The sequence below is a fragment of the Haliaeetus leucocephalus genome, unplaced genomic scaffold (assembly GCF_000737465.1).
Source record: "Haliaeetus leucocephalus isolate CR32 unplaced genomic scaffold, Haliaeetus_leucocephalus-4.0 Scaffold92, whole genome shotgun sequence".
Lineage (NCBI taxonomy): Eukaryota > Metazoa > Chordata > Aves > Accipitriformes > Accipitridae > Haliaeetus > Haliaeetus leucocephalus.
The window spans coordinates 11,762,617-11,786,998 of record NW_010972528.1 but is presented as its reverse complement, the minus strand read 5'-3'; the positions used below and the strand labels follow the sequence as shown (position 1 = coordinate 11,786,998).

The 24,382-nt window shown below is 41.1% G+C and overlaps 1 protein-coding gene across 3 annotated transcripts; it reads right to left on the bottom strand.

The window, feature by feature from the left end:
- Positions 1–495: 495 nt before the first annotated feature.
- LRP3 (low density lipoprotein receptor-related protein 3) lies at positions 496–23,390 on the bottom strand. Of its 3 annotated transcripts, none has more exons than XM_010585115.1 (7): positions 22,970–23,390; positions 19,422–19,469; positions 13,545–13,683; positions 4,916–5,124; positions 3,548–4,634; positions 2,245–2,377; positions 496–1,335 (listed from the first exon to the last, which is right to left on the bottom strand). In XM_010585115.1, exons 1-7 carry the CDS (start codon positions 22,974–22,976, stop codon positions 523–525), a joined length of 2,436 nt encoding a protein of 811 aa, XP_010583417.1. In that variant the 5' UTR covers positions 22,977–23,390; the 3' UTR covers positions 496–522. The 3 variants fall into 3 exon arrangements, with proteins under 3 accessions (XP_010583417.1, XP_010583418.1, XP_010583419.1); XM_010585116.1 differs by lacking the exon at positions 22,970–23,390 and adding an exon at positions 22,447–22,960; XM_010585117.1 differs by lacking the exon at positions 22,970–23,390 and adding an exon at positions 20,938–21,365.
- Between the last annotated feature and the right edge of the window lie 992 nt (positions 23,391–24,382).

Genomic DNA, 24,382 nt, shown 5'->3' with positions numbered 1-24,382 from the left:
AGAAGAAGCTACAAAGGATTTACCTTACAAAGGAAATACCTTCTAAGTATTTGTAATTAAAATTATTAAGTTTTAATTAAATTATGATGTCTAAAAAGACATTATTTCTAGTTTAGTACTCATAGTTACAATGACTGGTGCCTGCCCCAGGTTCCAACAGAGCGCTCTCTAGTTTCAGTAAGACCACTTGAAAAGCCAAGAAACACTAATTCCCTGAATGCAGTGAATAAATGCACAGAAGAAATACCAGAGGATGGAGATGCCTCCAAACTGCAGTGACACATTCTTGCTCTCCTAGCCCCTGACATCACACACTGGCCTACTTCTGCCCCACTGGAGTTTCAGGAATAGCAACGAAGACAAAAATTTGTCCCATTTAGTCTTGTACTGCACTCCCCGTGGGATTAAAGCACACTGGTTTTAAAAGACAAAGTTGAGAGCACAGACATACCACCTATCAAAGTGCACTGTGATATAAACAATGAAGTTACAAAATTTACAGGGCCAAAACAAAAACTTTTATTAGCAAACAAGTAAAGATTCATCATCACTGGTATTGATTTCAGAGAGGGGAGTAGAGGACTCTAACATTGGCACTTCCACAGAATGGCAACAAGCTGCATGAATACCCAAAGGCTCCTCCCGGTATGAGTTAGGGCAACATCGGTTTTGTCCATCCACTTGGATGTGAACATGCATAGGGCTGTCTGGATAAGCAGACTCCCACTTTTTCAAGGGTAACATACATGGCTCTTCACTCAGTGGATGACTTCTACTTAAACTACTGTCCTCTGGGACAGTCCTCCTGGATGCTGACCCTCCATGGATCGTTTCTGTAACACTTTCAGATAAAGGATCTCTAAAAGCCTTTCCTGAATCCACTTTACTGGACTGCTTAAGCTCACTGCCAGAGGTCTCAGCACCTAAAGATTTATCAGTGCGTCCAGCCTCAGGCTCTGCATGTGCTGCTGTGCAAGTATTCGGTAAGACATTTGAAGGCGATGGCTCTGTGATTTCAGTCTCTGGCTGCAAGCTGCTACATCCAGCTTCTTGTAGGCCCCTGGCTTGGCCACGGGCATTTGCCTCTAAACTAGGTCCTTCAGGGGAAGGTGGAGGACTCCGAATAGTCCCATCAGCATGGTTGATGATTCCATCACCCAGTGTAGTCTGTGAAGTGCGGGCAGGCGTCAGGAGCGGGATCTGTCCTCTCACCCGAGGTCTGTGGAAGAGTCTGTTCCAGAGCCTGCCCAAGCGCCGCCGAGATGAGCTACGTCTTGACGAGTGTCGTCTCATCTGTCTCCTCATGGCTGTTCGAATGTTCTGCAGCACAGAAGCCTGTAACACAGACATAACAAACTATGATTTCACGCATAGTCAGAAGACTTCTCCCAAACCCTGTCCTTTCCACTATCTCCACCTTACCAGAATTCTGACTTGACCCCTACACTTCCTTGTTAAATGCATATTTTCTAATGAACTATTTAGGAATACCAAAGACAGCTCTGCCTGTACCAAAAGACTTTCTTAGAGTGTTTCCTTTATGAGTTTAAGCTCTGCTCGTCTGCCCAGGAAGATGCTCCGCTCATGCGATCACACCACCACTGAAGAACCAGTCTGCAGACCACTGAGTCCTCTGTCATCAGCAATAGCAGAGGATCCTCAAATTCTGATGACAACAGCAGAGAAGAAAGGCCAAGGCAAACTACTTTTCCACTCAAGTAACAAACTACAAGTGCTTTATCACACTAGGAACTGTATCACAGTTGGATACTTTTGACAGGGCACAGGAGAGTTTTGACAACTCAGCAATGAAATAGAAGAATGACTTAATGGCTTCTCAGTGTAATGTATTTGTAAATGAAAAATAATCCCAGAATTTCCCAGAAATACTGCTAGAGACCTTACTTTCTTATCGCTTCAGGCACATTACAGTTTCAGCTTGAAAAGCCTTTTTTCTATTTACTTTCTGATCTTTGTCTCTGTGCATTCTATCTTGATGTACAGCAAAACAGCATGTGCTTATCTCACTGCTGTTTGCTACCAAATACACGTAATGTGTTCAAAACTACCCACAGCACCAAGATGCATAACTGTGGTTCTTCAGCTCCAAGTAAAACATACACATTTTTATACGACTTCCATGTAATTAGGACAGCTACTGAAAGAATACATATCCAGATTTATTCTATCTAATTTATAGTAGTTTGGCTGCTGATAGGTTCATTGGCCCTCATATCTCCATACTTGTGATGCATTGTACACAGGGAAATCTTCAACTGGGGGGATAAGTCCTTGTGCAATCAGCTGCCCATAGGAAGGTGGAGCTTCCCGCCGCACAAACTCTGCCTCGAGTCGTGTCATCTGGGTCTCAAATGCTCTGGAAACAAAACCAGAGGAAAAACATGGAAGAGAGTTAACAGTCAGTTTGTCCTGCCTTCCTCACATTAATGTATAAAAGCACTGCAGAGGGCTTCACGCTACCATCAAAACCACAAACCTTAATCTAGGCTCAGGATGCTAAAATAAACAAAAGGAACAAGAGTACAGGCTATAAGCATCAGTGAATCAAAGCAGCAAATTCTTTGGTGCAGTCCCAGGTTGGATTCTGTGGCAACTGGGGTTTTTTCAATAGGTCAGCTTATGCCAGTAACAGTGGTAACTTGTTCAGCAAGGGCCTAAAGGTTATTTTTGGAAAAGACAACATTAAGAACTAGAAACAATCACACAACAGGGGCAGCTTACAGCTGCAGAGAGCTTTGGCTGTCCTGCCAGAACTGAGGCACCAAGGTTCCCAACACGGCACGGCGGCTGGTCTCCAGCTCCTTAATCATGCAGATTTGATCTGGAGAGAATGTAAAGCACACTGTGCTGAAAACACGAACGGTGTCAGCAACACAGCATGGAGCTGGTGCATATGACAAGAGATGGGCTTCAGAAAGTCCCTTACCACTCTCTCCCAAAGGGCAGAACCACACTTGCACAGACACAGAAACACACACACACACACGCTATCCATATAGCAAGGCATATAGGACCAGGGTAAAGGGGCAGAGGTCACACCAGTGGAGGTAAAAAACTGCTCAGAACAGGCCCCACCACTACAAGACATTGCTTTTAGTAGAACTGAGAAGTACAGTATTTGGGGAGGGCAGGGGGAGAGTTACTCAGTTCAGATTCGGCAAAGACTTCACTGTAACAGTTCAGCATTTAGTTTTTGGCAGTGCAAGGGGCTTGTTGCAGGAAGAGGCGGTGGGAGAGGAAACTGCTCAAAACAGTTTTAAGTTAGATACAGGTTCTGCCAGGCTGCACAATAAATGTATATTTCTCACAGACCACAGAAGAGCTGACATTCCCCTCACTACTTCTGAAAATCTTAAATACTCTTCTCTAAGCCTAATGCAGTGACTGCTATTTAATTGTCATCAATTCCTTGGATTGATTTCACAGTGTTTTGCCAATTCTCTGGTTAACAATCGACTTTTTTTCTTTAAACAAAAAGGAAAAAAACACCACAGCTATTAAAGCATCATAAAAGCAAGATGCTTACCTGTATTCCCTGGTCCTCAGAGAATATAATTTAAATGCACAACCTAGCGCTATCACCAGCAGCAAGCCACACACAAGACTCCCAATCAGAGCCGCTGTGATAACCTTCCTGGGAACAATCACCAGGCAGTTGTGTTCATCACTTCCATCCTGGCAGTCTTCTTGGCCGTCGCAGCGCCAAGTCTCAAAGATGCACAGATTTGTACCACAATGGAAGTTTCCTGGCTGGCAAGTAAAGCAGTTTTTTTCATCCGAGCCATCTGGGCAGTTCTTTTGGTTATTGCAGCGATCAAGTATTGAGTAACAAAGCCCACTGTTTCCTTCACATGGGTATTCATTCTTCTGGCAAGCAGGACAGTTCTCCTCATCCTTGCCATTTGGACAGTGCCACCAGCCATCACAATGCTGCTTATCTGTGAAACACTCCTCATCGCTTCCACAAGGGTGTTCCCAAGGAAGGCAATAGCCTTTCACCTGATAGGTCGCATTGAACCCATGGCCAGTGCTCTTGGAGCGAGCATGATATGAGACAGTGAGCTGGCCCTTTGACGACTCCACGCTCACCGAATGCCTATTGTTGTGGTACGAAAATGTCTGCATTAATTTATCACCTCTCTCTCCAATGCCATCATACACCTTTACATAGTCGTTGTAGCCTAACTGCAAATCAAGCTGCAACAGAACATGTCGATTATCTTGTGTGTCCACGTACCATGTGCAGCGAAGGTCTGATCTGCTGTGATCAGCACGGAATAAGTCTGGGGAAGCAAAAGATCCATAAAAATTACCCAGCCTTTTGCCACAGGAAAGATCAGGACAATTATCTTCATCCGAACCATCACTGCAGTCCTTAACTGAATTACATCTCAGCTCGTTCATCAAGCACTTGGTGGAGTGGGCTGCACTGCACTGGAACATTCCTGAGGGACAGATGCTGGACGGAGGCTCTGTTGGAGGGACAGTGCAGTTTCTCTCATCCGAGTTGTCACCACACTCATCCATGGAATTACACTTCCAAGTACTGGGAATACACTTTCCATTTGCACAGTGGAATTCATCTGACTGGCATACAGCCTGACCTATCTTTCCTGTGAAAGAGGGCAAGGAGAAAAAAGTCAGTATCAAAACTTTTGGAACCATCTGATGTCACTTTTTAATGTCTACTACCCTGCATGTCACAAGTCAATCAGTCAGGCCAGTACACTTCAGGAATACTGTTAAAAAGCCAAGTGGAAATAATATCAGTGTTACCAAGCTAGCACCCTAGTCATCAAGGCTGGCCCAAGACTCCTGTCGACAAAAAATACTATCGTCTTCAAGTCTTGCCAGAGAGAGTGTAAGTGAAGTCAAGAAAATTGTAAGGTTTTACCTCTAATATAAGAAAGGCGAAATCCCTGAGCTTGTCCTGAGCTTGATGCATCTGAGTGAAAAAATATCCAAACATGGTCCCTTGCAGAGATGAAAGATGGAGGTATGGATGATCCACACACTTTGTACTCCTCCCTCTTGGAAGAGGGGCCAATCATCAACCAGTCTACTGCACACTTCTGAGAGTCTTCCAAATCGAAGTTCTTAAAACTGTTAGTAACAAAAGAAAACACAAGTTACAAAGAGGGCATTTATCTGGAACAAAGCCAAACAGAGAAAAAACAGACCGCAATAGTTGACATTCTGCACCAAGCAGCGCTGACATAAAGAGATCACATTCACGATAATGAAACACCTATGGTACCTTGAGTACATATAAACAGAGCACTCAAATTCCCCCAATTTGGAAAAGCACCCATCCCACAGGCATAAACAGCATGCCAAGTAGCTCCAAAAGCTGAAAGGATGATTCCTCTTTTACTCAGAGTCCTTAAAGAAAACTGCTTCCTAAAATACAGATATGAGTAAAAACAAAATTGCAGAATACATTATACAGAAGGTAGATTAATTTCAGCAGTCTTTTCCAACCTTAAAAGCTATTAAACTATGGGATGAAAGAGAAGGCTACTGTCTTGGAAAAAGAACAATAGGGAGCAGTTAAAAGAACCCTAAAGGGATAAATACAAGAGACAAAAATCAACTCTTCAAGATATGGATAGGCAGGGAGAGAGCAAGAAGAGAAGAGGACTGCAAGGGGTGGAAATGGGACCTAAAGTCTAACACTATTCTTTTTTAATTCAAAGACTAAAATATTCCTTTCTGGGAATGCAAACAAGTCTGTAACCTTTTACAGCAAAACCTCCAGCCCTTCCGCTGACCCAAGCCCAGTCATTATTCAATAGTAGCTTACCTAGTGCAAAGACGTGCCCCAATTGTCTGCATAACACTGAACACAACTAGATAACACTCCCTAACCTGTAGCTCAGGAACCATACAGGGTTATCTGTTCAGTCTGATGAAACAGATTACATTTGCATTTAGTAATGTGCAGTGACAATAGCATTGCACAGCGAAGCTCTCTCATTAGGAAAGGGCACATTGTTCAGGACACTTAGAAACTAATTTTGGTCTTCTTTCATATAACTCAGCTACACAAAATTAACTTGTTTGTGCGTACTCCATGCAAATACCTAGACAGAATTTTCAGGCTGAAAAGCTGCTGTGAAATACAGACCTCCTTCCACAAAGGACTTTTCATAAACATAAAAGATTAATTCTTTGAAAAAGATAAACGGAAAGATAATTTTCTCATATCACTACGTACTCACAAAAGGCTGTCAATGCCTGCCAGATCTTGCCATTTGAAGGTGAAAGGGAAAGAGCAGCAACAACATAAACTAGCCACTTCATTTAAGCAGGAGACCCACCCTACACACACCTGTAGGTTCTACCAAACATATCAGCTTAATAACTCTCCAGAAAAAAAATTATCAGCAAGAGAATGCAAAGAGAGCACTGAAAGTGTTAAGTTAAAATGGAAATTCAGAGATGTCCAACAACGTATGTGCAGGCAAGGACAATCCACCCAGAAATATGTCCTTCCTCTCTTCTCTCTTTCTTCCACCATGCTCTATGCGTCTTCCTAACTGGGAAGAAATATTCCCACAGCACCTAATTCTTTGCTATAAGAGATCTCATCAAGCTTCCAAAACAAGCACATTTTGCAAAGAAGCTTTAGACAACTCAGCCATGCGAGAGTAAACTAAAGACTATCTGTCCCAGGTGTTCTGCAAAAAAACTTTTAATGACCAAGAAAGTGCACAAACAGGCACTACTGTGTGAAAAGAAATTATACAAGGCATCAGTGAAAACTGTGGGCACCCACGTCAAGTCTGTTGCAAGAGATGTGAGACAGCACTACTGAGCTACCACATTGGTTTTGCTGTCTGTAACACATTTTGGCACCAGACATCAACAAGGGTTTCTGTCATCTGCTTGGAAGATGGTTTGTAAGGTTTTCTTGTCATAAAGACTTTTTGGGTATCTATCTGCCCAACAACAAAAATTTTTAAGAACAGGGAACAGTCACTGAATCAAGAAACGGAAACTCAGAACTGGAAAGGGCGGGGGGATGACCAGAAAAACTTCTGCTTGCAATACAAACAAGATCATTTACTAAATCTTTTGATCTCTTACTTCTATAGTTATTTCAGATGTACCAGGACCAACCTTAAAGAGCTAAATAATTTGTTCTCCTATCCTACCCAGTTCCCAGCACTCCACCCGAGTCCCAGAGCCACTCATTTTCCCCACTCCGCTGAAAAGAGCTTCTTTTGTCTATCAGGTAAATTCAACCATCAGTGTTGTTACACAACACACACTGCACACACACACAGAGAAGAATTTGCCCATATAATAAGCTGTCTGCACCTCAGATTAAAAGGCATTTCTTTTTAGGAGGGAGGAAAAAAAAAGGGTTTCATGCTTTTAAGATTCACACAAAGGACGAGTACAGGAAAGTCCACTACACACACGCCTTGTTTACAAACTCCTCTGCAGGTGACAGCAATACCTCTGGAGAGCCTGCATTTGTTTATAATTAACAATATCTTCTACTTGCACCTTGAGAATATAGTATTGCTAATAAAGGGCTTTTTTTGGTTTATTATAAAGGGTGTGGAAGAGGAAGAAACTTTAGTCCCACCTTCCAAAGCAGAAGCACAGGCATACAGAGGATAACTGATTTTCCTGAGTGTCAGTTGTGGATCTGAAATCAATTCAGAGCAGAATCCCACACTTCTCCACTAAGAAATCCAAGCTTTAGCCACAAAACCAACTGAGTACAAGGGTGATGAAGCAGAACAGGCTTGCAAGGAAGTATCATCTTTAACAGCCTCCCTGAAAACACCATGTCTCTCAGAGATGCATGAGCTGCTGAAACAAATGCCTTGGTATTCAAAAAAGGGCAATACAGAATACTCATAAGAATGAACTCTCTTTCAAAAACAGTATGTCTTAATCACACGTGCCTAGGAGTTTCAAACATCACTGAATAAACACAATTGCTCTGAAATACAGGTGTTCTAGTTCTGATATAAAGTTTTATATATAATAGATACCATAGCAGTTATAAAATTTCTTCTTCTAAGAGCAAAAGCAAAGTCAAAGCAATTATGTCCTACCTCATGCAAACTAATCAACAGACATATTTTGAGCAAATTTTGCTTAGGTTAAGGCATTGTCACTCCACTCCAGCATTGTTTTAAATTATATTGTCTCCAACGGAAGCGAATTTTCCCCCCTTTAAATTGATGGTGATTTTTACTCAAAACCAAAAATATGACATATTTGAATGAGCCAGCAACCAACCTCACCACAAAAACCACTCCTTTGTAAAGAAATATGAAACAACGTGCATACATATCTGTGCACGTATAAATATATAAAATTGGTTTTCACTTTATAATGCATTTGGAACAACAAGGCTTTGTGTAAGAAGTTTCTGCCATGCTAATATGACATTAAATAGCTGACTGATTTATTTTACCTAGAGTCCTGAATGGTGCATTCAACCTCTGCTACTCCACTTCTTTCATCATCTGTAATTAGATCTAGCGCTGCTGTTGTTACAGTCTTCTGACGAATAATTTAATCCTGCTACCCACAAAATAGAGTGCGGGGACATTTACTTATTCCATTCAACTTTCTCAAACTGGAATGCAAATTTTTCTGTCAAAAGGATTAGCCCAATGGTTGAATGACCAAGGGAATGCAGTGGAAATAAGGGACAAAGTCTTGTGCTCCTACTGCTTGTAGGACTGTACAAACATTTTAGTCTTTGGAAGAGTATTGAATGAAGTCTGTAGTTACGGTTCTTGAGGGAGGGCTCAGGCCCTTTGTATCCAAAACCCAGGTTATTTTCTGTGATTAAAACAAGAAACAGAATCAAGTGGTACTGAAACTGAGAGTACTAATGGATAATGTCACCCATATCTCATGCAGCACCAGTCAGTACTGAGTATTTTTAAACATCTTGGGCAGGGAAACACAGAGCTTGGGAGGAAAAGCAAAAGAAGGGTCAGTTCAGTCACTAAGCTTCTCCAGCAAAGCACAGGTCTGAAGGAGTGAGATGTGGACCCAGAGGTCCATCCTACCATGCAAGCTGCAGTGCACACTGGCACTAAACTCCACTCCTTGCACCCCTCACCTACAGCCTTCCCCACCACACTGCAGCTGCTCCTTGGGGTGGATGCAAACATCCCCTTTCACCCACAAGCTTCACTTACAGGCAACACTCCTCTGCTCCGGCATCTCAGCATTCGACGAAGGGAAGGAGAACCTGGCTTTCCCCCCAGGCTTTTTTTCCAGAGCACACAGCCCTAGTTCAGAGGGCAGGGAGAAGAGGAGCACTCAGGCACAATATTGTAGGAGTCAAACGCTGGTATTTTGAGCACTTAGAACTGCAATATTAGCAAAGTACAGAACCCATCACTGACAAACAGAACATCCTTTAAAATGCCTGTCCCTTAGGCTGTTCTTACTGTTACCTGTGATCTTCTACACAATACAGGAATAGACGAGGAGATGGACCAAATTTTGTAGGTTTGGTTTCTTCTGAAAGATGCTATTCAAAAGCACTAACTCCAGTTACTTTGCTTTTGGAATGCCTCTTCCACAGCTAATTCCTTTTAAAAAAATCCCCTCATTATATACAAAAGTACAAGGATAGTTTATTAAACACTGGAAGCATTCAAACTCTGAGGATCAGAACAACTCAATGAAACTGACAAATGCAGCACTAAATCCGTTTCTGCAGAATTCTGCAGAAATCACCTGATTTTTCTTTCAGTGGTATGATACTGAAATAAGGCTACCTCCAACACTGAGCAGGACTCCCGGAGCTTACAGAAAATTACAGGATGGGCCATGTATCAGATCTTGCCTGTAAAATTACTGAAGTGACACAAGAGTAGCCTACAATGGTATTTTCCTATTAACTGTCAAGTATTTTTATGTTGCTGGCAAGAACTTCATTAAACCAGCTTATCATAAATACTCATTTACACTCTGAAAATATGAAAAAAAAATCTGCTACCTGAAAAACTAATGCTTAGCAGAGCTAAGCTTTTTGCCATCTGCACTGAAAGGAGCAGTAGCAGCTAGAAAAAAAAAGTACTTCTATAAATAATGTAGGGAATTCCCTACAACCCTCTCAGTAATTTAAGCACGAGGAACTACAGATTAAGGGGGGGGGGGGGGGGGGAAGACTTTTTAATAAGGGGAAAAGGACAAACCTGGGATGATGAGGAAAATGAACAAAAAAGGGTAAACTGTTGGAGGCTCAGCAGATGTAAAATCGGAAAGTAATTAGTAAATAAATTTTTAAAAATGTCCAATTTGGCCCTCTAAATCCATTAAAAAATTGGAGAATAAATATTATGGGTAGATCAGTAAAGCACAGTCCCAAAATAAAACAGACCAGCCAATTAAGCAAGAAAAGTTACTTCTATTTGCCAACCTCTCACAGCAAGCGCAGACTGTGAACAACTGATGACTTAATTGGCTCATTAAAAACTTCTGCTTAACCACTGAAGCACAAGGACCTTGAAGTCAGGAAAGCTCTATTCTACTCCCAGCTCCCAAGCACCAGCTAACTGTGTAACCTAAGGCAAGAGACACAGGGGCTGTGTTTTCAAAAGCTGAGCATGTGCAACTGAATGAAATAAATGGCTATTATGGTTTTTTTTCCAATTAATGTCAAGTTCTGAAACATGGTGAGTTTGGTAAATAGACAATGAAGCAGTCCCTTTAATTCTTCATAAAATTACAGACCAGCAAGCCTTTACATGAATGGGCCTCAGTTTTGCTCAGAAATTGAAACTCAAATGGTATCTGAAAATTTCTTTTTTCAAAGCCAATGACGTGAATCACTGAAGTGAAAGCCAAAGAATGTGATTCTCCCCCTCCCCCCCCAATTAATGAGACAGCTTGAGTGGATCACTAAGTAGATCACTTTTCAATGCTCTTATCTTGAATTCTAAACACAGAGAACATTTTACTCTCCATCCCATAAATTCCTCTAATAAAACGCAATTCATTTATACTCTGCCCACATCAGGTTAATTACAACCATCAGGTAACAGCAACTGCTAAACAAAAATGATTTTGATCTTTTCTCAGATATGAGGAAACATACACACATAAAACTTGTAACTGCCTTTGTACCATCCTTCACTAAATATGACATCTTTATCTGATCTTACAGGATTTTTATGTGGCCCTTCGTGAAAACAGGCATAAAACCAGAGAAAATGGGAGGAAAAACCAAGTAGTTCCCAAACAGTAACTAACAGACTGATTACCTGAATCTAAAGTGACACAACATAGTCTTGGAAAGCAGTAGCTACACACTTTTTCCGAGGTCTCAACAGCACCATTCCATCAGACACATAAACTTGGAAGAAAGTATTGAAACATTAACAGAGAGGTGTAAGCACAAAGGACATATATTTCCTGTTCTTGTGAAGTCTCCCCCAAGGATTTCTAAAAAGTAAACTATAAAGCAAAACAATAAGCATGGAAATGTGAGGATATGAAGAAAATCAATACACACACGAAAGGTAGATATTAAGACAAAGCTTCTAAAAGAGATGCCCACAGGAGCCAGCAACTTACATCCACATGTAGATCTGGGGACTGTTCTATTGAAAGCTGCTGAATAATAGGTTTATAAAAAATGACCACTGACTGCAAATGGTTTAGAAATCAAAACTACTTCCAATTGCAATTTTATCCCTTAATGACTCCTGCATCTCAAATATGATACTTATATAACATTGCTGTCTTACTGTCAATGAGAATTCAAGATCAAAGGAAATGCAGTCAGTGTAAGATAACACAAAGGAGGTGGGTTTTTTTTTAAACCTTTCAAAATCCAGATGTTATCACCAAAACTGTGTTTGATTTTCCTAGGAAAATTTAAAAAAGCTACTCTTTTATGCCCTTATCAGCACACTATTAGGACAAGAAGCATACTGAAGAGGAAAAAAGGTTTTTATTTGAACCCTCTTTCCCAGTTTGCTTACATCATGCTAGCCTAGGCAAGTCAGCTGCTTCTTTTACGTCCTTGGCATTACAAGGGCTACAATCTTCCAAAGAAATCCTCCAATGCTGTAACATTCTGCATTTCATTCACTGGAGTGAGTCATTCCAAGTACATTTATAGTCAGAAATGTAGCACCACAACACTACTCTTTAGGATGTAAACACATAGCTCCCATTGTTTGCATGTGCATAGGAGGGCAGGATATGGCAGTGATAAAAAACCCATTGAGAAGAAATCTTTCAAATCATATTGCTATGCACACATCTAAACTGTATACACACATTATTACCACTTTCCTTATCTTATTTTCCTTTATTTCTTTAGCCTCTGTTCCACTCATACTTGCAGAAGAGAATCCTAATTCTAACTGGGAGCTCTGAGACGTTTTCATAGCATAAATTGCAACACTAGTCTCCAGAGCCAAGTCCTGTGTCTCATTTGTATGCTTTCTCAGAGTTTCCAACAATCTCTGCTTTGAAACAAATTCCCCAAGTCCAATACAATTTAATGGGGTTTAAAAGCATGTTTCTATTTATGGATCTCAAATGCTGGCAGGTATCTACTTCCTTACTTTTGATGAGTAGTTCCTATTTTGAACTACGGATGGTGGAGCCCTCCTATTATTCCATCTGTGGCAGATTTGTTTTTAATTGCTGAGCATCTGCAGTTGAAGAGGTTTGCAGTCCTTTTAAGCAGCTGAGCAAAGAATGAGCAGATGGTGTCAAATACAACAGTACTAAAAACCAAACAAAAATCCCTTTCCTACGTTTGCTTTTTCTTTCTTTTTTTAAATAAGAAATTGTTGGTTTGAGAAGGATACTACAATTAGCGCAGAGAAATTAAGCATTGCAGTATGCTGATATTATAGCCTAAACATTCTTAACAAACCATTTGTAATATGTTCTAGTCTTTTCTGAATAGTATTTTTACAGAATGAGCGGAAATGGTGCCACAAATACTAACTATTATTTAATTCTGTCAGAAAAGCATGTGTCTTCTGGTTAACAAGTAACAATAAGCAATGATTACCTTCAATTGTCAATTAAAAATAGCACCATTTCAAGACATTACAGAAAAAGTTATTTTTGCTCTAAGAATTTTACATATCCCACTGAGGCCGTTCCAGGTTTTATAGCCTTCACCTATTCCTATTTATAAGCAATGAAGAGAAGGGGGACTATTTAATGCGAGTAAACGTATCACTGTTTCCCACCTCCTCGTCTATCAGAGGTAGATGAAATCTCACACAGGTATTGTGAAGATAAATGTATTGAAAGACAAGTGAGTTGCACTTATAATAAATAATGGATGTCAGAAGTAGCCTGCAGAAACAAGACACAGTGGAACATTTCTAAAATGAGAGGTGCCCAACCTGCAATCACGCTCCAGTGTAATCAACTTCAGCTTCCTTCAACCATTCAGTAGCTCTGACAAACAGCCTCATACTAGTATATCAGATAAGAACTCACATTTTGTTTCATTTCAGCAAAGCAATCCTTTATCTCCATGGACTATCAAACCATACCTAATGGTTATCATGTCTCCACGATCTCCTTGAATGTACCAGCTGCAGTTTACAGCTGGAGGATAGTTCAACGGCCAAGAAGGACTATAGATGACTCCTCGTCTCTCTGTGTGCTGTTCCAGCTCTCCACTGCAAGCACCTGTTAATAAGGGGGAAAAAAATATTATTGTTAATGCTTTGCCTAATCAACCATTCACATTAGCTACAAGAGCTTTCATCAATTTCTGGGGATTGCAGACAAATGAGAGTCAACAGTTCTATCCTCCTACTGCTTTATTCCCTGCCTCGGTTTTTAATTAAGACACCCGCTCTAACTGTAGGTAAGCATAACCTGCATTTCAATGCAGCATCAATCAATAACCTTGTATGAATCCACCAAAGGCTACAATCAATATTACTGCATGGATCTGCCAAGAGTATATAATACAGAAGGCCTTCTTACCAGTTTCCCAAAGTCTAGGTATGTCACCCAGTGACTGAAGAACATCTATATTCAGTGTAAAGTACCTGGAAGCTCATTTTATTGTAACACGTTTCCTGGACATGTTGTTTATTCTCCTAACCATATGTCAGACCTGAAGAGTCTGTAACGGTTAAAAAAAAATCCCCAACAAAAAAGACACTGAACTGGACTCCAATGTCAAATATTTTCACCGAACATTACTAAGTACTCTAAATTCCTTCTGAACTCCCATTGATAAGACAAATTTTCCAGACAGGGAAAGGAGCAAATAGGACTAAATAAAGCTCAGTATTTTCAAAGCACTTTCAGATCTTCCTATGGAAAACAGCAGGCCAATTAAGGCTACATCACATACTTATAATTTGTAATTAAGCAATTCAAAAATGAAAGTGAAATATTCCAAGGACAAGTGGGAAAGCTGTTCTGATGGGAAAATGTACTCTCAGCAGACTACAAGAGGGGAAATTCTGTGTCATGCAGTAGCTATTCTGAACATTCTCCAAAAATATTTTTAAAACTATTTTTAAAACAAATTACTATCTAGAGCATGACTTGTAGACTGCAGCTGAATATTCCAATTTTTGACAGAAGCTTACTTTCTCATAGCTTAAAAAGGTGGCAAGGAAAAAAAAAGTCACCTATACCTCACGTTTCCTCATATGCATACACGTCCAAATATACTGCGTCATAAATCACAGATTTATAGTATTGCTTGAAATTCAGCCACATAAACGCATCATTTTCAATTCACAGTTGGGATCAGATTTAGCTGCACTGGAGGGATGGGGTGAAGAAGTGCCGGCAAAGCTGCCTGGCTGCAATCAAGTCAGGTGGCAGGGCTGCCCGCAGAGCTCCTGGCTGGGGCTGGGGCCAGGCTGCAGTATCCCCCCACTAGTAAATCTGTGCCTGGCACTATTCCGTTCGTTCACAGTAAGCGCTTTTGAAGTGAGAGCCACAGGAATATAAAAAGCACAAGGCGAGTAACTTACCTGAGGCAAAACATATAAAAAGTCATTATTTTTACTCTCCAAGCAGGGCATTCAACTGAAACATATGCATGTAATTCCTACTAGTTTCAAAGGCCACAAAAGCACACAGAATACATAAATACATGAAAACATCTATTTTCCAAACAAATATTTTGCAGTAAAGAACTTACGAAAAACAAGAACATTTTTGTTATCACATTTCTAAAACCAGAGAGGCTCTGTGCTAGACGCTGGCAAAATACTGAGATGCAGATGCAACTACAGAATTATAAAAGCAAACTTAAGACCCACAGGACTTTTCAACTCTAGTTCTCAGTTTGTTTAGGTCTTTAAATGTGCTCCTCCACACAGTTGTCACTACATCAACGTATCATAACAGCGTAAGAGGACCTACAGCTAGCAACCACATAAAAGAAGCTGGAAAGACTGCATTTCGCAACTGCAAGATTACTAAAACTTCTCAACAGGAAGGAAACAGAATGCACAAAGCAGGAAGAGCAAATGCACCGGACAGCACTATCCAGAGGCTTCCACCAACAGCTCTGCAAATATTTCTGTTCCCCTTGTACCAAATACTGTTCTGGATTAATATCCCTTATTCATAGTATATGCATTAGAACAGAATCATAATTACAGAAAGCTTATTTTAGTTTCCACTCTGAGGAAGTCCCACTGGCACGCTGGTGACTTTGCATGAGCACTTCCACTCACGCATTCACCAGTGCAGTTAAGCAGAGCTTTTATTCTCCCAAATATTTGTTTCACAGTTTTAGGAAGTATTTACAAAGATCCTGAGCAATAGTTATTTGAATTATGCCAGCTTTTTTGAAGTAACATCGCTAGCATTTTTTCTTTTCCAGTAATGTAAAGTTTCATAATTTGTAAGCAGCGGATCTGATGTAACATGACAATTCAGGCTCTCAGTTAGAAATTCTTTTTATTAACACTGAACATCTGCTACAAACATGGGACATGGAAAGAAGAACAGACAAAAGAAAAAGATTTTCCATTTTATCAGAAGAATTGTAGTTGTGAAAAATCTAAGGACATGAGCAAGGTAAGGGCTACACTGACATTATATGCCATTTTGGGCAGTTCATCTGGCAATGGTCATTGTTGCTCAATATTCTCCCATGGCTTTACCCCTGAGACACAGCAAGCATTTCAGACTTGCCCTACTCAAAATCAAAAGGACAACTGTTTTGCTCTTACAAAGGCTCTTGGTTTGAATGGACCACTAGTCTGAATTCATATTGCCAAAACATAATTACATTATTTTCAGGATATGTCCACAGTCCCCTAAACCTGTTGGAGCAAACTGGGGACACACACCCATCCACCCCCCCAAAACTACTATTGTGTTTACCCAAACCTCACTTAACTGCCTTATGCTTCCAATGCCTTTCAGTTCCCACCAATGCTCATTACTATGGTATTTGCAACGTATCAATAGATCTCCTTCCTAACCAGTCCTCTGCCTCTTTACTCCTTGTGCACCAACTGCTGTGGGGCAGCTGTTCTTTCACCTACATAAATTTTTCAAGAAAAATCTGTGCTAAACAAAGCCTTCAGTGCTGGCAACAAAATGGAAAAACTACACAAGGGCACAATTTTGTACTGTTGGGGTTTTTGTGTCAATAAAGGGGCCCCACTTCCCTCCTCAGCTCCTGGCCATGAAGTATGCAGAATCACATACATGCATAAGTATTGTGTTATTTAGTTGGGCTTCAGCATGACAGTGTGATTCCTTAAGGAAAATAAACAAAAGCCTTTTCAAATTGCCAAAACATCTAAAGGAAAGGGAAGTCTCTAAATAGAAAGGTACAGTCCTGGATTCTGAAGGCCTTATGATCAGCAACAACACACAAGAGCAGTGACAATATTTTTTCAGCAACTGTTCTATAACTCTATTTCTGCAGCCTTTGTGCACAAACCCAGAAGTGAAAACCCAATTTTCTAAAAGCCCCAAACAGCTGACGTTTTCCACATTTATAATTACTGAAGAAACGTTAAGAGAATACCAATCCCTGGATTAGCAAACCAACCCACCAAAAATCTGACTGAGATGGTACTTTTTAAAAAAAAATTCTGAAGATAGACAATAATTAATCTTTCATAGATTAAAAAAAAAAAAAAAAACAACTTTAAACAAATACCAGAAAAGGTTTAAGTTCAGGGAGTTTCTCTCAAGCAGGCATAAATCTTAATGAGGCTCTTTCCATGATAATCAAATTGATTTCATCTACTGTAAACAGCAGTAGATTCCCCCTGCCAGTTAAATATGCCACAAATACTTTCAAGAATGTTTCCAAAACTTTACATAAATAATATTACTCCCATTTTTGCAAAAGCGACTATAACAGAACAGACGTCGAGCTCCACCAGAGGACGGTGCTGGGGGCACTAAACTGTGCAGGAATAAATTTTCAGACAATCCCAGCAGAAAATAAATCCTGCAGTTTCACACTCTTCTGCGATGCTCCAGGGTCTGCCCCAGTCCCAAGGGACACATCCCAACCATCTGCTCTGGGATACGGGATGGTTTGCACCTGCCCCAAAGAACCTTCTCTCAAAACCCAACGCTTGGCAGTATACGCTTCCTCAGTAGCTATCTGATGGTCAGCAGGAAACTCTCCCCGAGTTCTCCAAACGCTCCCTCAAGGAGGGCTTGCACATGTTGCTTAATGCAGATCCTTTATGCCGGTAGAGAGAACAGAACTTAAGGCTCCCCTTCATTTTATCCAGTCTCCAGCAGGCCGCTTCTGCCCCGATATCAGAAGAAGCAAAGGCACAGCCCAAGGGCTCAACTCGCTGATCTGACAAAAGCCGAGCTCACACCCCGCTGGATCAACAGGCTGAACTGGCTCACTGTGAGCCTGGGGAAAGGCGACTCAGGGAGGACTGCTCCCTGTCAGCAGCAGCAGCTTTTCCAGCTTAAAGTCATTGCATGAATACAGCTGAGATGGTGGCTCGACCTGCGTTCTCCGGAACTCATTATTTCTGCTATTACCAGCTTTCTGAAAAGGAACTACACTGTACCTTATCATAGAGATCAATGCTGTAATAAGCTGCTTTGTCAGGAGGTGTTTAGGACAGCAAGCATTCCTCCCAACTTTCATCAGGACTCCTAAGAAACATCTCCTGTCAGACGATTCCTGGCAGGGTCATCTGCCTTACGACTGCACTATCCTAACCTGTTACCCTCCAACACACTGGTAAGAGAAGCTACACATGGATCACACTATTGCAATGACCTTTTACGATCATTTTTCTTCCCTGCTCCAGTTATGCTGTCATGAGACAAAGTAGCTCAAAACTGTATCAAGACAAGAAAACATGAAGGCTACAGTACTCTGAGGTTTTCAGCATACTTGAAAGAATAAAAGCCAAATGTTACAACTCTCTGTTTCTAGCAAAAGAACAGCATTAGAAAGCAGCAGACCCAACTATATGAAGCACTATATATTTCAGGCCAAGGTAGTATCACCAATCTAGGCCAGCCACTGTATAATTACTCAAGTTACACTTTGTAAACTCACATACCATACAGCCAACGGATGGCAAACTCCATCAAAAGCCAAAGAACCATCCAGGCAGAACAGACTAGGACATAGATGACATTCTGGATTTTTTTCCAATGAAAGAATGGAAATACTGTGTTGCAAACAACACGTCCTATATGGTTCATCAACACTTCCCCTAAGCTAAATTTAAGGAAGTTACCTAATTGTAAAATTACTACCTTTTCCTGATTTAAAACTTCTCTCAAAGCCCAATGTTGACTTGAACACTCAAGCTCCCACATGAATCAATCTACTGCCTTAGAATTATTTTTGTGTTTTCCCATTTCCTCTCCTCCTGTTTCCCTTATTTGGTTTCTCTGTTTTAATTTCAGTTGCAACCTCTTGGGGCATAACGTATGCCTACCAACGCGATTGTGGATTTACAGGCACAAGAGGGCCCTTATCACTAAGGGGACCCTGACTGCAATGTTCCGGTGATGTCCGTAAGTCACAGTGTAATTTCCTTCTCTATAGCAGTACTAAGTGCTGCAATTCTGGTTGCATTTCCACTTTTGACATTCACGAGACATTTTTAACGTTCTTGTTTTAGCTCCCTCCGGGAATGGGCCACTGTCCCTAGCTTGATATTCCCAGGCACATTTCCTAAACATCGAGTTTTCCCCTGAACATATCAGCACGTACTATGTCCTTAGCCTCAAGCTTATGATTTTTTCCTAGCACAGGGACACTGATGGAGTCTGTAACCCCAGGAAGACTTAGAAGTCCTGAACTTCCTAAAACGTCACTGTTACTCTCTCTCAAACAAAGGTCATACTCTTTTGTTAAAAGATCTCATCACGTAGGGAGGAAACTGTAACAATGCAAAAGAACAGTAAATACAAATAAGAAAAGTATATCTTACCTAATGAGGTAACAGCACTTTCTATTTTCCCAGTCAGGAAGAGATTCACTGTGTAAAGACAGAAAAATAATGTTGATACAGGTTCCAGTGGCACAGGGTGGCAGTCAATAGTTAACCATTTCTAGGTGTTTGCTGGGGTGTTAATATAAATACATTACAGTCTTCCAACAAGAACTTTGCTTATCTACACAGGCAAGTCATGTAATCAGCTACTATCCTTCACTGTAGCTATAAAAAAGTCAATACACACTGTCAGTTTAGTATCTGTCAAATACGCTACCAAAAGAAACAACTGCCAATCTAGTCTAAGTTGTCTTCTGTAGGATTTTTTTTAATTGGGGAAGTCAGAAGAAAAATTACACTGACACATTAATCATCACAGCTAGTCACTTTACCTGCTTAAATACTGGAAAATAACTAATGAAATTATTATCTTTAAATATGTCTCCTCTGAACAAAGCAATGTTTGTTCCTCTCAGGTAAATGTCACCTTGAAAATAAACTGCTAAAGCTAACATGATTACCATGACTAATCAAAGGCAATGAAGTTTTCAAAAAGGTCTACTGGTAAAAGGAAAACAGGATGAGGCGGTGCTTGCAACACATATCTGCCTTACAAATTAGTCTCCAAATACTCTTCACTTTCTCAGAAGTCTCCTCTCACAGTATATACCATTAGAGTGATCTGGTAAGAGCAGTTATTGCCAAAAAAAATTCTCCTGTGTCATTGTTGCTCCAGAGGTCAGCATTAACATGCCGTTCCGTATTAGTTTCCCCATACATTCTATAAGGCAGTTCTCTAACAATTACAGCGTATTTCACTAACTGCTCTCATTTTAGCAGTATTCTATAATCTACAAAGACAGCCTATTAATAAAATGACAAATGTTTAAAAGAATCAGAAAGGTTTAAAAAGTTACCAAAACTTAATTTACAACATCCCAGCCCAAGCACTCACTTTGGCTTTATTTTGCATGTATTAAGTCCTAAATCTTTTTATAGCTGATCTGTTGGCAAGCATTTATTAAAAAAAAAAAAAAAAATCATTAAAAAATGAACAATAGGAGATGAGAGGAAGAGAAACTGTCCCTGTTCCCAACAGTCACTTCGGAAGCTGCTGACAATTAACACCATTTATGCCTCAGAGTAGCATGTATGAGTGCAGGGCCCCATTGTCTTAACCACTATCCAAACACCACAAACCAATGACCCTTGCCCTGACAACCTTCTGGTATATCTTAAACTAGCACCGGAGGAAAAAAATACCTAGCACTAAAGGGGTGGAAATAGAAAAGCTAAAAACGACCCCTTAGCTTGCCAGTTTGACCCCAGTCATGGTTTTCAGTCAGTGGTGGATCTGAACTATCACGAAATTGCAGCAGCCCAGGTGCCTACAGCAGTCCTTCCCTGACTTACATCTAGATGTCCGCAATTTGGAATTTTTCCCTCCTGAAGCCAGAGCTCCAAGAGCTAAATGCAGAGAGTGATTTCAGCAGGCGCACAGACTGCTACGGACCTCAGGCTGAGGCCAGGCCCTGCAAACCAGAGAGAACGACTGCTCCTGGTGTCACTCATCGCAGAGCACATCTGGGTACCACCACAAGGGCAAGGGCAGCGACTTCTAGCTCCTTCTAAGTGGTTGCAGGATTGAGCTTTCTGTAATGCACAAGGGAAGGAGAACGCAGTGGCTTGAGAAGGAACAGGTCTGAGTTGTAGATTTGTGTCAATAAGCATTAACACGATGTTCAAAGGACCTTAACGGCACTGATTTTATTACATAATTAACGTACAGTAACATTTGTTATATGATAATAACAATGTGCCATGTAATTATTTCCTTTGTTTCACAGCACCAGCTTGCTCCGATAGGTCAGTAAGCATACACAGGAGCAACACTACCATCCTGTACCAGGAAACAGCTTGGCCCCATTAACTCTTGCTCTGTGACAGAGCAGCACGTCTGTTTGTGACAAACCTTGGATCACAGCAATAACAGTGACACAACATTTTCTCACGCGGTATTAAAGTGCCGCTATTCCTGTAACCATAGTAATATAGTCATAAAGACTGAGAAGAAATTAACCAGTGATTAAGTCACAAATTTAATTTAATGAAAATTAAAATTCTTTGTTTTGCTCCAAAGAAAGTACATGAATATACTCTGCATAACTGTTATCACCACATCTGAAAGGAGTGTTTGAAGATGCATTGTATGGAAATGCCTGGGTCTGTACTACCATTCTACAATCTTTCTTCCTACTTCCTACCCAAACCTTCCCAATGGCCATAACAGAAGATGAGCTCCCAAGCAGAGGTTGCCTCACACGGCTGATGAGGGGGGGCCTATGCCCTTTAAATGGAAATAAGTAGCATGAAGACAAGGGGCCTGACAGAGTGGAATCAGCCGACTCAGAGCCACATTACTTTCTTCTGAGGACTGTTAAGCAGACAGCCCTAGTTTGCTACCAGAAGGACAGTTATAGGCAGCTTTGCACGCCAGACCTGGCAGATACCCAAGACAGACAACCCCCAAAAATGCTCTTTTACCTCTGCAAATGCAAAACATCTATTGGCTGCTGTTGCAAGCTCTTTGCTCTCATTTTCAAACTCTTTCACACTGAGAAGTCAGCAGTGAAGAACAGTTTTATTTTAAAATAAAGTTTAAGTTTCACATCAGGTACTTTGCCCAGTGACTGAATAAGCTTACAGTTTCCAGTATCTGTTTTCCTCGCTCTCAGTCTCAAGACCATCAAATCAAACCACAAGAACGCTGTAAACCAGCATTTTCTGAAGCACTCAGCTCTCAAAAGTGTCAGAGGCCCAAAAGAAAGAACAGCCATTCCCTGCCAGTTTTCTTGTCTCTTACCAAGACAAAATCTTATCAAAATAAAAATAGGCGAGAGACTGGGGGTATACCAGAAAGTTTTCTAGATGGTCTTTTTCTTAACTGTTGGGCAGAGTTATGGGAAAGCCAGAAAAAAACAGAAGTGGTTCAGTTGGCTTGAACTTCATGTAGGAAACTTACTGTGCCATTCATTTGGATTGCTAAATAATTCTCAGGGTGAGGTTTTCAGCTGGGAAAGCAGTTATTTGGATCAAAAGAGAAATTTACATCTTGGCACCTCCGAACCAAATGACAGCTACCAGGCTTTTCCCACAGCCAGAAGAAGAGACATCAGCTTCGCTGTTTTGACTACTTCCTATTTGATAACTTTCTATGTCCTCCAGAATTTCTCAGGAATGAGAAACAAAATGGCCTCGTGAAAGAACAGTTGCAACAAACCCAGTTCCAGTCTTTGGAGCAGCAGTTTACAGACGAGGTCACATACAGCAATGGTCAGTGGCAGTGCATTGATACAGACACCAAACACCACATACAGCCTACAGGAAAACAAAAAGTAAAAGAAAAGAATGGCAAGAAGCAAGAACCAAAAATAAGGACAAAAGGAAAGGACAGACAAACAGGAAGTAAAACACAAAAATAGTTAAAGCAGCAGCGTTATATTCTTATGGGTTCACTGAAGCAGAATACCTTACAAGCTTCCCACCTCTCATGTTTCTCAACTTCCACTACTGTCAGTTGTGCAAGGAATAGGAATAATACATTCCAGCTGAAAAGAAGAGCCAGACAGTGAAATTCTAGAAGTCATAGAAAGCAGAAATCTACTAAACTTTTAACCTGGCATTACCCACAGCTAAATACAAGAAGCGTTCTCACTTAAACTCTGGAGTTTACATAATCTTTTGTTATCTTACTAGTCATTTTAATAATAACCATGCTATTTCTGTCAAATAACAAAAGCTTTAACAAAGGTCTGACTGGGCCACAAAAAAAAAAAAAAATCAGAGGTATGGCGAAAACTTGGATCTTTCTCTAACTTTAAATAAACAACGTGGCAGACGTTATCCTCATGCTGTGCACATCTCCAACATCCCTTTAAGTCTCTGCAAAAAAAAGTTGTACTAGCTAGAACGGATGTTCAAACTATTTTGTAGTTTGGATAGCTTTTTACATTGCACTTCCGTTAATTAAAATAGATACATTTGAAGTAACCAGAGCAGCTTTTAAACTTCAACTTCCTACATTTTTCTAGGCAAGCCCTGATGTTAAAAAAACACTTTTACAAAAATAGAATGAGCAGTCTGGCCATAGATACCCACTTCTGATCATTTATGTAACAAATAGTAACTGTCATTTGGGATTATTAAAAAAGAACTCTAATCCACTTCATTAGCAAAGAGCTGTGGGTTTACCCCACTCTAGTTCGAGAAGCTGTAACAGTTTACCAAACAACCGTCAGGAGAGTTCAGAGCAGCCCCAGCACCACGAAGCAGCACACGCCGCTTCCGAGGACGCTGCTCCGCCAGAATCTTTGGGCAGCACGCAGGAACGCAGCAGTCAGCTTTAATAACTCCCGATTTCTACGCGCCCCTGTTAAACACGCGGGGCCTTTCGCTCGCTCGTTCCAGTCACAAGCGCCAAGGCTTCTCCCCAACAAAAAAACCATCTTCCCTGACAGAAAGGGCTGACAGACTGGAAACCAGTAATACGCATCATCACGTTGCCATAACTTAACACCTGCTGCGAAGCAGAGCGGAGAGCAATTGCTTCAAGCAGAAGGGAGGGAGGAGAGCAGAATATGGCAGAGAAACAGGGGAGGGGAAAAAGACAAAAAAAAAAAATATCTTTTTCCACCCTGCCCCTCGGAGAGAAGCGACGTGCAGGCGAGCAACGCGACCGAGCGCCGGGCAGGGGAGGCGGCACGGCGGGCCGTTTCGTAACCGCCGCGGGAGCCGCTGCCCGCACCGCGCCTCACAACAGTTAACAGTCCGAGGAAGGCACCGGCGATGCCCAAACTTTCCCCCCCCCCTCCCTAAGCGCTCTGCGGGGCTCCCGTAGCGGTTCCACAGCCAAGGGCAAAAGGCTGGTTTCCGCAGGGACCGGGCAGAACTCCGCTCGG

Coding starts and splice junctions, on each gene's coding strand:
- LRP3 (XM_010585115.1), bottom strand. Junction 4,635..4,915: donor TCGCCTTTCTTATATTAGAG/GTAAAACCTTAC, acceptor CCTCTTTCACAG/GAAAGATAGGTCAGGCTGTA. Junction 1,336..2,244: donor CTGTGTACAATGCATCACAA/GTATGGAGATAT, acceptor TCTGTGTTACAG/GCTTCTGTGCTGCAGAACAT.